The sequence below is a fragment of the Manihot esculenta genome, chromosome 4 (assembly GCF_001659605.2).
Source record: "Manihot esculenta cultivar AM560-2 chromosome 4, M.esculenta_v8, whole genome shotgun sequence".
NCBI classification, from domain to species: domain Eukaryota; kingdom Viridiplantae; phylum Streptophyta; class Magnoliopsida; order Malpighiales; family Euphorbiaceae; genus Manihot; species Manihot esculenta.
Genome location: NC_035164.2, coordinates 1,614,924 through 1,626,007, shown reverse-complemented (window position 1 = coordinate 1,626,007; position 11,084 = coordinate 1,614,924). Strand labels below are relative to the sequence as shown.

General features: G+C 26.1%; 2 protein-coding genes across 4 annotated transcripts; one reads left to right on the top strand and one right to left on the bottom strand.

Moving 5' to 3' along the window:
* Positions 1-319: 319 nt before the first annotated feature.
* On the bottom strand, positions 320-667 carry LOC110612894 (cyclin-dependent protein kinase inhibitor SMR5). Its single transcript, XM_021753737.2, has one exon. It carries the CDS (start codon positions 665-667, stop codon positions 320-322), a length of 348 nt encoding a protein of 115 aa, XP_021609429.1.
* Positions 668-4,608: 3,941 nt separating this feature from the next.
* Positions 4,609-10,692, top strand: LOC110612893 (serine carboxypeptidase-like 51). 3 transcript variants are annotated; one of them, XM_043955725.1, is made up of 13 exons: positions 4,609-5,012; positions 5,111-5,205; positions 5,293-5,400; positions 5,505-5,745; positions 5,837-5,880; positions 5,966-6,033; positions 6,142-6,247; positions 6,341-6,537; positions 6,654-6,723; positions 7,136-7,186; positions 7,492-7,544; positions 7,666-7,798; positions 10,392-10,692. In XM_043955725.1, the coding sequence occupies exons 2-13, from the start codon at positions 5,119-5,121 to the stop codon at positions 10,503-10,505; spliced, it is 1,272 nt and encodes a 423-aa protein (XP_043811660.1). In that variant the 5' UTR covers positions 4,609-5,012; positions 5,111-5,118; the 3' UTR covers positions 10,506-10,692. The 3 variants fall into 3 exon arrangements, 2 of the variants coding, with proteins under 2 accessions (XP_043811660.1, XP_021609427.1); XM_021753735.2 differs by having other exon boundaries at positions 4,609-5,022; XR_006350399.1 differs by lacking the exon at positions 7,492-7,544 and having other exon boundaries at positions 4,610-5,022; positions 10,392-10,531.
* Positions 10,693-11,084: the final 392 nt, after the last annotated feature.

Genomic DNA, 11,084 nt, shown 5'->3' with positions numbered 1-11,084 from the left:
AAAAAAATCTCACCAGTTAAAATAATTCAAATAAATAGAAAGTGGGAAGAATCAGATAAAGAATATTGTAATCAAAAGAAGCAAACTTCATTTTCTATCTGTTGAAGATGACGATCATAAACAACAATGGATACAGACCCAGCTAACTTTCATGATTCATCCATTCTTTCTATACCTCAATAAAGATCACAAGTATACTTAAACAGATAATTAACAGATGGTTAGAAAGCTAGATTTATCATAATTAAAAATAGATATGTAATAATTTTGCATATCTATACAAATGCAAAAGTTGATGAATTTAAAGAAAATTAATCTTTCAAAAACTTCTGCATCTTCTCTTCATGGGACGAGATTCAACTTTAGCAAGCTCAAAGTTTGATCTAAAGAAAGCCTCCACCTCATCTCTATGAGAAGCTTCAAAGAAATTCATCTCATCAACCAATTTCCTCTTGCGCAAGAACAGTTTCTGAAGTTTTTTTCTTGGAGTTGGTGGGCAGCTTCGAAAAGTTGGTATCTTGTGATCACTTGAAGTTGGCGTTGTGCATCCTTCTTCATCAGCGGCAGCCATGATTGCGTCCCCATCTTCGTCTTGCTTGAGACCTTGTGATGCTGCAGATCCTTCGAGGGTTGGTGGAATTTGCTTGTTTTTGTGATCTTCCGACATGGAAATGGAAGGAAAAGGTATGGAAACTTGTGATGGAAGAAGTATCTGAGAGAGAGAGAGAGAGAGTTTTGGGAATTTTTATTTTTGGACAAGTATTTTTTTTTTCTTTCTTTGTTTCTTACCTTTTGAAAGTTATGTCTATATATTAAGTTTGCAGCTTGTACTGATCTTATTATATTTATTTATTTATTAGTTTTTTAATAAATTTTTATTATATTTATTCTTTCTTTATACTATTTCTTTCACATTAGCTTTCTACTTCTATCGTTTTTCCTTATCTTTCCTTTCCTTATTTTGAAATGCAAAACCAAGCCTACTATGGTAATTTTTTTAAAAATAACTCATTTTACAATTCAAATTCAAATTTAAAATCTAACCAACGTTTTTTTTTTAATCTTGATATGAAATTATAAGTATTAATATCTATGATATTTTGTATTATAATACAAATTAACTGACTTAATTATGAGAAATTTAATTAATCCATGAAAAATTCCAAATATATAGTATAAATTTTAAATTTTTAATAGAGATGGTAAAAAATTCAATTCTTATTCACAAAACGTAAATGGTAAGAAAGTAAAAATTATTGTTTTAAAAGTTTCTTTGAAGAAGCATAGTTGCAAGAAAAAGACAATGATGTTATAGAATCCTATATATAAATTCAATGAACAATGAAACCAAAAAATGTTTATAAAATGAATAATTTTGTTTAAGAAATTGAAGCCATGTGCTTATGTCTATTGTGATATATAACATAAGCACGTACAATCTCATTTCCCATATCTGCCTAAGGAGAGAGAGAAAGCATCCCATGCAGCCATAGCATCTCTCCTTATCTTCTCTTTCTCTTTCTCTCTCTCAGTACTGCCATATCATACCTCTCTTTTTTCCTAATATCATCCCATTACATCATATTCGTGTTTGATGTTTTTAGATCCAGAAAATAAAATTTACAGTGGTTGTATAAATTTGGATGGAAAAAACGTTCGTTCTATTTTATTCTTATTTTTCTATACGTCTTTTAATCGCTTCTCTACTACAATCCACCTGTTTCTGTCATTCAGATCTGTAGGTATGGATATATCAAAGTCCCTCTCCACGCCAGACGGCCATTAAATTCTTTCGGCGTGCATACGGGCAGGACTACAAGGTGACTTGACCTGCTCTCTTATCCCTTGTCACATCAATGGGCTATGTTTCTTTCAGATGGGTCCACGCGTGTAGCCTGTTTGGCCCACTTCACGTTACCGAGCTGAAATTCGCAGTGTGAGACCGGTTCATTTAAGTGAGGCCTAATGGCCTTAGGGTAGCGTTCTTTTTCAGGGTCTGACCTTACCCTCAAATTTAGAAAATCCGGCGGTTATCGTGCCAAACAGAGTTATCAGTTTAAATATGAAAATTTTGATTAAAATCGAAGAAATACGCGCTATCCCATCTGTTAATGCTGTAGCATCATACCCTTTTCTTCGGTTTGTCTTTATTTATAGTAAAAGGCATAGGATACCCTATTGGAGTTGCACCATTATTTGAGAGTTGAAGAAGGATCAAGAGTTCCCTAGGGCAGATCAAGTGCACATGCCATTACTTTGCCCTACAATAATCACCAATAGCTAATACCCATTTCAGATCTTTTTGTGGGTATGGGTTGAAGTGTTTCATGTGATTGGTTAAAAGAAATGAAATCACATAACAACTCGCTAGATCTGCTCTAATATTCTATGCTTTCTTTCTTTTGTTTTGAGAGTTTTTTAAGTAGGGAACAAGCAAAGGACGGTGGCCTGTGTATATTTGCACTCGGACAAAAAGAGCAGGAGAGTCAGAGGTATCTAGCAGTTTCCTTTCGCTTTTGTTTCTGTAACAATTTCACTGCTCTGCAAGGATTACACTTGGCCAATTTTAGATACACTTCACTGCCGGTTGCCTCCCAAGGTTTGTGTATATATCCTTCTGCTTTTACCTTTTAAATACCACTCACAAATTTAGTACTATCTAAGTAAATTTAGAAGGACTCATATTTTATTTTCTCAATGATAAAAATTTACAAGTTAATTTTAGTAAATTTTAAATTTTTTATAATAAAAACTTTTATTGTTAATTTTAGTATTTGTTATGGTGCAAGTTTTATAAGGCATTATTTTGTAAGTTTTTTTTTTTTTTTAGAAAAAAAATTCCTTTAAAAGAGAATAGGACCCAAGTTGAATTGCTGAGACTGATTGGGCCTAGCTTGGGAAACATTTGAGAGCAGGTGATAGGTATTCAGGCTGAGCCAATGGCTTAAGTCATTTTGGGCCAGCTTGGAGTTAAAGGAGAAAGTGTTAAAGAACATAGATAGAATGAGAAAATTGAATTTCTTCTTCTCCATCATTTGTTGACATTTTCTTTGAGAAACTTTTTTATTTAGAAATTTAATAATAGAATAAATTTATTTTAAATAAAAATTTTAAATAGAGACCATAATTTAAATAGACACATACTTATACACAACTAAAAATTTTGACTAAATTTGAAATAAATGTTTTTTTCCTTTAAATTTATTGCAGGCATATTGAGTTATTAGTGGTTTTTTTTATAAATAAATTCAATTTCTTTAAAATAATTTAATTTTATTTTTATTAAATTTTTTGAGTATTTTAAATATTAAAAAATATAAAAAATATTTTTTAAAAAATAATTTTTTTAAATAAATTAATGCTAAATTATTTATTTTTTCTTGAATAAAATCAAGCATATACGTTAATATTTGATTGGTTCATTTACAAATTTGCTCGCGTTAGCCATGAATTCACAAGTTTAATCTGATAATAAATATATTTGAATAAATATGATAAGTTTTAAATTCTACTTTTTCAATCCCTCAATTTCTATTTAAAAAAAAAAATTAATTTTATTTCTTGAAAATTTCAGGTCAAATTTTTTTTTTTTCAAAATCGTTTTAGAAGTTTTAATTTAACTTCAGTTTAACAAAAAAGTCAGGAATTAAACTTTTTAATTTTTAATTGTTAAATCAATAAATTTTGTCCAAAAATCAATAAATTGAGTTTCTTTAAATTTTTATCGAAAATTTAAAAAAAAAATAAAATAACATAGTCCAAAATTTTAAAATTTATATTGAATTGAAACTTTTTTAATTTAGATAAAAAAATTAAAAATAATGAAATTACACTTCTTATAGACGGAAGCTAAATATTTAACCCTGTGAAATTATAGAATAAAGAATGAACATATATTCATTCTTTATATTAATAAAACACACACAGCAATATAAAATTTTTGGTATATAAGTCTACATACACATGTATGTAAAATAGTCTGCTGAGAATATTTGATTCGAGATCCGAACCAGAATCATATCGATTAAATTTGAAATCGAATTGATCAATTAATTTTTAAATCAAACCTTAGAATAAGGAGAGCCGATCATAATTTTCAGGATTGAAGAAATAAAATTTAAAATTTTTTAAATTTATTTAGATGCATTTACGAGTAGGTTAAGTATGTGAGTACATATTAAATTATTTTTTATTCTGAAAATTTTTTGTAGGTGGTAAATATATAAGGATCATATATAAATGTGATGTTATAAGTCAGCTTTTACACCCACTGCACACAGAGAATCTATTAGCAGCCATTCAAAACAAAATATCTGAATGGGCCAAACTAGCCGAATAATAACACCATGGATATTGGGTGGATTGAATAGTTGTTTGACCTTATCATCACCAAATTCAACCACAACTGGAACTCAAAAAACCAGGGCATTAATTATCTAAAATCCCCTTAAATTCTGAATAAAATCAACAAAAAAAAAATTAAAAAAATTATAATTTAATAATATTAAAATTTTCTTTAAAATTATTAACGTTTCACAAGCTTTTATTATAGAAGAACAGTTCCTGAGGTCCCTTTCTACGCTGACAGAAACTGAAAGTAAATATAAACACCATTCTTTACGCAATCTCAACTTCCTCACATCAGTTAAAATCTATACGTCTCCTTTTTCTTCTTCGAATTATACTCTTTCTCTATCTTCATGTGAACCCAAAACGTTTATTGTAATGTACAATCTTTAAACAACTTGCCTTTACAGGAACATTTCCATATTTTGCTTCTTTTTCTGTTGCAGATAGAAACAAAGAAAGCTTCATCTCAACAATCATCTCTATATATTTAGTATTCTTTACTGCTACTACATGATTCTTTTGAATCTGTGAAGTGGGTATCTAGTCTTTCTCACTTTTGGATGGAAAAGTTGTGTGTTCTCTTCTTGGTTTCTCTGATTCATGGACTGATAGCCACAGCTGCAAGAACCCAGAATGAATCAGAAGCTTGGGGATATGTAGAAGTGAGGCCTAGTAAGCATTTAGTTTCTTTTCTTAATACTTACTTTTTTTTCGATGATTTGAAACAGAAATTTTAATGAAAAATGTGTGAATTGAACAGAAGCACACATGTTTTGGTGGCTATATAGAAGTCCTTACAGAGTTGAAATTAGCTCCAAGCCATGGCCAATCATTCTTTGGTTGCAGGGTGGACCAGTAAGTATAAATATTTAGCAATTTTATTAATTGTTCTTGCTTAAATGTGTTGAGTTTTTATTTGTTTTTGTTGGTGAATTGAAAAAGGGAGCATCAGGCGTTGGTTTAGGGAATTTTGAAGAGATTGGGCCCCTGGATGTTAATCTGAAGCCAAGAAATTCAACATGGCTAAGAATGGCTGATCTCCTGTTTGTGGTAATTACTCTTCCAATTTTTTAACTGATTCTTATGAAGCTGATCTTATCATAATTTTGCATTCTATTTTTTAAACATTTTAATTACTATTTTCTTGGAAATAGGATAATCCAGTTGGTACAGGATTCAGTTTTGTGGAGGAATCAAATTTATTTGTGAAAACTGATGAAGAGGCAGCAACTGATTTAACCACATTGTTGAAGGAAATTTTTAACAGAAATGAGAGCCTGCAACAAAGTCCTCTTCATATAGTAGCAGAGTCTTATGGAGGCAAGTTTGCAGTAACTCTTGGATTATCAGCTCTAAAAGCTATAGAAGCAGGCAAATTGAAGGTTAAACTAGGAGGTACTTCAATTTCTTTTCATTGAATTCTCTTTAATTACTATATGATCATGATTATATATGTACATAATCTAAATTTCTCTGCAATGTTCAGGAGTGATATTGGGTGATACTTGGATCTCCCCAGAAGATTTTGTGGTAAGTTCAGCAAAAATGCAATGAATTCTAGTTGAAGTTCTGCAATTTTTCTTGATTTTCTGAGACTTAAGTCTGAATTTTCCAGCTTTCATGGGGTCCTCTTCTCAAAGATGTATCAAGACTAGACAACAATGGCCTTGAGATGGCCAACAGGTTTATACTGTTCAGTAATTTCTGCATTAAAAGTAGCTTAAAAAAAATCAAATCAATCTTTAGAATGAAACATATTTGATTGTCTAAGAAATCCCATTTTAAAACCAGTCTAGCGCAGAAGATTAAGCAGCAAATCCGCGACGGGCAGTATGTTTCTGCAACAGATTCTTGGGCTGTACTTGAGGGAGTAATCAGCAGAAGCAGCAACTCTGTGGTATTTACACTCATCATCACATACGTACATACATATATATATACACTACTATTATAAGCACTTAATTTTTGTGTGACATGTGGCAAATATCAGGATTTCTACAATTTTCTTTTAGATTCTGGAATGGACCCAGTTTCTCTAACAGCAAAATTATTACAAGGAATAGCAATGAAGAGGTACATCAGATACCTCAGCACCTTGAGTTCGTCTCCTGGTGGTAATGGTGATATCAATAGCTTGATGAATGGTGTTATTAAACAAAAGTTGAAGATTATCCCAGAGAATATCAGGCATGCTTTTCTTTTCCTTTAAGTAATCATCTTTGCTTGGACTAAAGTTCGAATTCAAAATGTTTCAGTTTTAGTGGTGACTCTAATACCGACAAATTAAAGTTTATTATTTGCAGCTGGGGTGGACAGTCAGATGAAGTATTCAGCAATCTGGCAGGTGATTTTATGAGAGCAAGGATTGATGAGGTACTACTATAATTCAATTTTTTTGGTTTGGTTAATTCAGCAAAGATCATAATCAAGACATTAATTAAATTTTGTTTAGAGAAATTTTACTGAAAAAGACAAGAATAAATGATTGTTTTATAAAGTGGGTGACTTTAATTATGAGTTAGGCAAACAATGAACTTCATCCATTTCCATTTTTCTAATGGAAAGAAAGATAAAGGAATAATTGAAATATGTAACATTGTCCAGACTCTTTTCTTTTCGATTGTGGATTGTCGAAATCTCTTAAATTTATTTAGATACATTTACTATTAGATTAAACATGTGAGCTATATTTTATTTCTTAAAATTTTAAAAAATAATGAAAAAAATGAAAATTTTAAATTAACTTTTATTTAATTGATGGTCCAATTTCTTTATATATTTGTAGGTGGATGAGCTTCTAGCTAAAGGGGTGAATGTGACTGTATATAGTGGGCAAGTAAGATTTCTCTTTAGTCCCTCTCTTTAATGTTATTAGCAATGTGGTACCAACAACCACTTAAATCAGCAAAAATAGATTGAATTCTTAGGCAAACTTTATCCATATTCCTGTTTGGAATTAATAATTTTAAAAAATTTTAATTCAATTGATTTTTTCTATTATTTTTAATTAAAAAAATTATTTTAAAATAAAGCATGATTCTATAAAAATTTATTTAAATTATTTTCTTTTAATTTATAAGGCTTAAAAATCATTGTCATGATATTAATTTATAACAGTAATTTTTCTTTTGTTTATTGTAGCTTGATTTGATATGTGCAACCAAGGGTACTGAAGCATGGATTGAAAAGCTCAAGTAATATATAAAAATAATTAAATTATCAACTCCTGATCTCATGTGAATTATATTAATGTCATATATAATAATTTTTTATTATATTTATAAAAAAAATTAAAATTTTATTCTTGATTTTCAGGTGGGAAGGGCTTCCAAGCTTCTTGAAGATGGATAGAAGCCCCCTGTACTGTGGTGATGATACTACTACTAGAGGATTTACCAAGTCTTACAAAAACTTCCATTTTTATTGGATTCTTGGAGCTGGCCATTTTGTAAGTTCAAAAACTTCCCTTCAAAATTTTTCACATAATTTTTTTTTTTTATTATATATGGGTAACTATTCGCTCAATCGATTCGATTCAAAATCGAATTAAACTGATTAAATTTAAAATTAAAATTTTAATATTTTTAAAAATCGAATCGATTTTTAAATAAAAATTAATTTGAATCGAACTGATATAATTTAATTTAATTTAATTTAATCGGTTGAATTTTTTAATAAATTTTTAATTTTTTATACTTATCTTTATTATTTTAAAATTTAATTAAGATATTTTAATTTTAATTATATTTAATTTTTTTATTTATTAAAAATAATATATTATTATCTTTAATGGATTTGATTTAATTTTACGTATTTTTTCTAACTATGAATTGAAATAATAATATATATACATATTTGCAGTAGATTATTGATCACCAGAAGCTAAGAAGTGCCTTGAAAATTATAGATAATTTTCTTTTGAGCATTTATAGGGAATTAATTTTATAATCAAATATAATTTTATTATTATCCATTTTATTGGTTAAAATATATTTATTATATTAATTATTATTATTTTTTAATTTAATCAATCATTAAATAGATAAATCAATTAATAAAAATATATTTTAAAAATTTAAATTAATAAATAGCCTGCTCTCATTATCCGCCAGCATAAGATTTTTTTTTTCCTGAAAAATTATTAGTGCAGTCGCTAAACTGTATTGTGATAATTATAAAACTATATAAAATTTTTATACTCATTCCAACTTTAATTTTATATTATATTAAGAGATATTTAACCTTTAAATTATTCCACATGGAATTATTTTGAATTAATTACTCAAAAAAAATTAACATTATAAAAAAGAAATCTATAATCTTTTTATTATTATTTTCTTAAATACTTTCATGTGAGCTTGTGAATAAAAAGAGGTATTATCTTTAAGTATACAAAATAATTAATAACTGGACAGCCTTAAACGGCCAGCAAATTCAAAACTTACAAGAAAATTCATGCAAATACGTTAGGGAAACAAGGTCATTCCAGCTGGGAAATGATCAAAAGAAATTCAAGTAAATAATATTAATAATAATAATATAATGTTTTGTATAATAGTAGTTGAATTCACGATCCAAAACGTATTTCCTTTATTTGGAATAAAAAAATTAATAAAAATTTAATTTAATTATTTTCTATTAAATTTTATTTTTGGAATGAAAAACTTTGATTTTTTTAATTTATAAAATTTTTATTTTTAAAGAAAATTAATTTATATATAATTTATTTAAAAATTTATATATATTTTTTCCAAAAATTAAATCAAGATGGAACAAAAATCAAATCAAAAACATTTCAAACTAAGATCAGTCCAAACCATAAAGTCAACCGAACTGACAGTTCTGATCCAAAACCCTACGAAAATATTTATGTACACACTGATAATATGTGTCAGCGGAAAGCACGGAAGTTTTGCAAATCCTTTGCGTAGCCAACCAATATGTGCACAGACGCAGAGAGTTACCCTGATATTTGAATGGGAAAACTATTTGTTTGACATTTGTACTATTGAAAAATTTATTAATTAATATTTAATTTTAAAAGATAAATTAAAATATTTTTAAAATTTTAAAAAATTTATTTATTAAAATTTTTAAATAATTTTAATCATTAAATATTATAACAAATTTAAAATATATTTAAGAATTAATTTTTAAATATTTTTATAAAATTAAAAAATTAAATAATAAATTTTTTCATATTAAAAAAATAAATAATAAGATATTTAATAATTAAAATTAATAAAATAATTAATTAATAGTTTTTTAAATTTTGTAAATATTTTAATATATTTTTTAAAATAAAAAATGAATTAATAAAATTTTAAATAAAATAGAGATTAAATAGTAATTTTTTTTATTTAAAAATATATTTCATATTTCCCCACTCAATTTCAGACCTCACAATCATGCTCAGTTTTAAATCGTTTCATTTTTTTTAAAATTTTAAATTAAGGAAGTATAAATTTTGATTAAACTATTTATTTTTTAAAAATAGGAGATATAAATATTAACTTTGATATAATTAAAATTAAAAATATTATGTATTTAAGACTATTTTAATTATTTTAAAATTAGTTAGATAAAGCTCCATCTTTGACGAAATTAAAATATAAAATAAAAAAATAAAAAATATATATTAATTTTGATATATTTTAGAAATGTTAAAATAATTTATCTTAAATTAAATTTTAACTATTTTCAATTATTTGATATTTTGAATAAGCCAATTTAATAAATTTTAAGGAAAATTATTTATTCAATTTATATAATATATAAAAATTTATTAATTAATCACTTAATTTTAAATTTTTGTATTATTAGAATTAAATAATAAAAAACTTAAAAGTGTTAATTCGAAAATTTTTTAAAATTTTAAAAATATTTTAATATATTTTTTTAATGAATTTTCATAACATGATTAAATAGTGCATTTTCTTAAATTTTAATTCAACATATAAAATAATTTGGGTCTTAACTAAATTCTTAAAATAATTAAATAATTTTTTTAAAAATTTTTTGTATCTGGGTGCATGCTGCAGGTACCAGTAGATCAACCCTGCATAGCATTAAACATGGTGGGGGCAATCACAGAGTCCCCAGCAGCAGTAAAAAAGACAGAAATTGATTTTCTGATAAAACAAACAAAGCCATGAGAAGAAAGTTGCTGCAAATCATTTTTCTTTTTTTAAATTTCTTCTTTCTTTATTTAAAGAAAAAAGAGTTGCCATTGTTATTCAATTAGTTGAGGTTTATTAAATTTCAGGATTTAAATAATTTATAATGTATTTTGAGAACTTTAAGTCTTTATTCAGTAATATTAATTATTATAATAAATATTAACTATTGTACCAGTAGATAGCTGCTTAAATAATATTTTTTTATAAATTATTTTTTAATTATTAATAATTTTAATTAAATTAAAACACCAAACATTATTTTAAAAATAATTATCGAACAAATTTAATTATATAATCTTTACAATTATAATTTTCATATTTATCGATGTTAATGAATTTTAATTTAACAATTACTAAATTTAGTTTTAAATTTACAGAATTTTTAGTTCAATTATTAATTTAAGCTAAATAAATATATTTCATATTTATCAATAATCTTAATTTCAGGAGATTTTTTTTAAAAAAAGTTATTCATCAATTTAAAGTTAATATTTTATTTGTTTCATATAAAATATTTTAGAAGTTTTAACATTTGAGGCATTTAGAAAATTAATC

Bases quoted from the DNA above. Each gene is read 5' to 3' on its own strand.
- LOC110612894 (XM_021753737.2), bottom strand. From the start codon at position 667: ATGTCGGAAGATCACAAAAACAAGCAAATTCCACCAACCCTCGAAGGA.
- LOC110612893 (XM_021753735.2), top strand. From the start codon at position 4,911: ATGGAAAAGTTGTGTGTTCTCTTCTTGGTTTCTCTGATTCATGGACTG. The intron at 6,538-6,653 runs GCATGCTTTTCT...TATTATTTGCAG, and splicing joins ATTATCCCAGAGAATATCAG to CTGGGGTGGACAGTCAGATG. The intron at 7,545-7,665 runs GTAATATATAAA...CTTGATTTTCAG, and splicing joins GCATGGATTGAAAAGCTCAA to GTGGGAAGGGCTTCCAAGCT.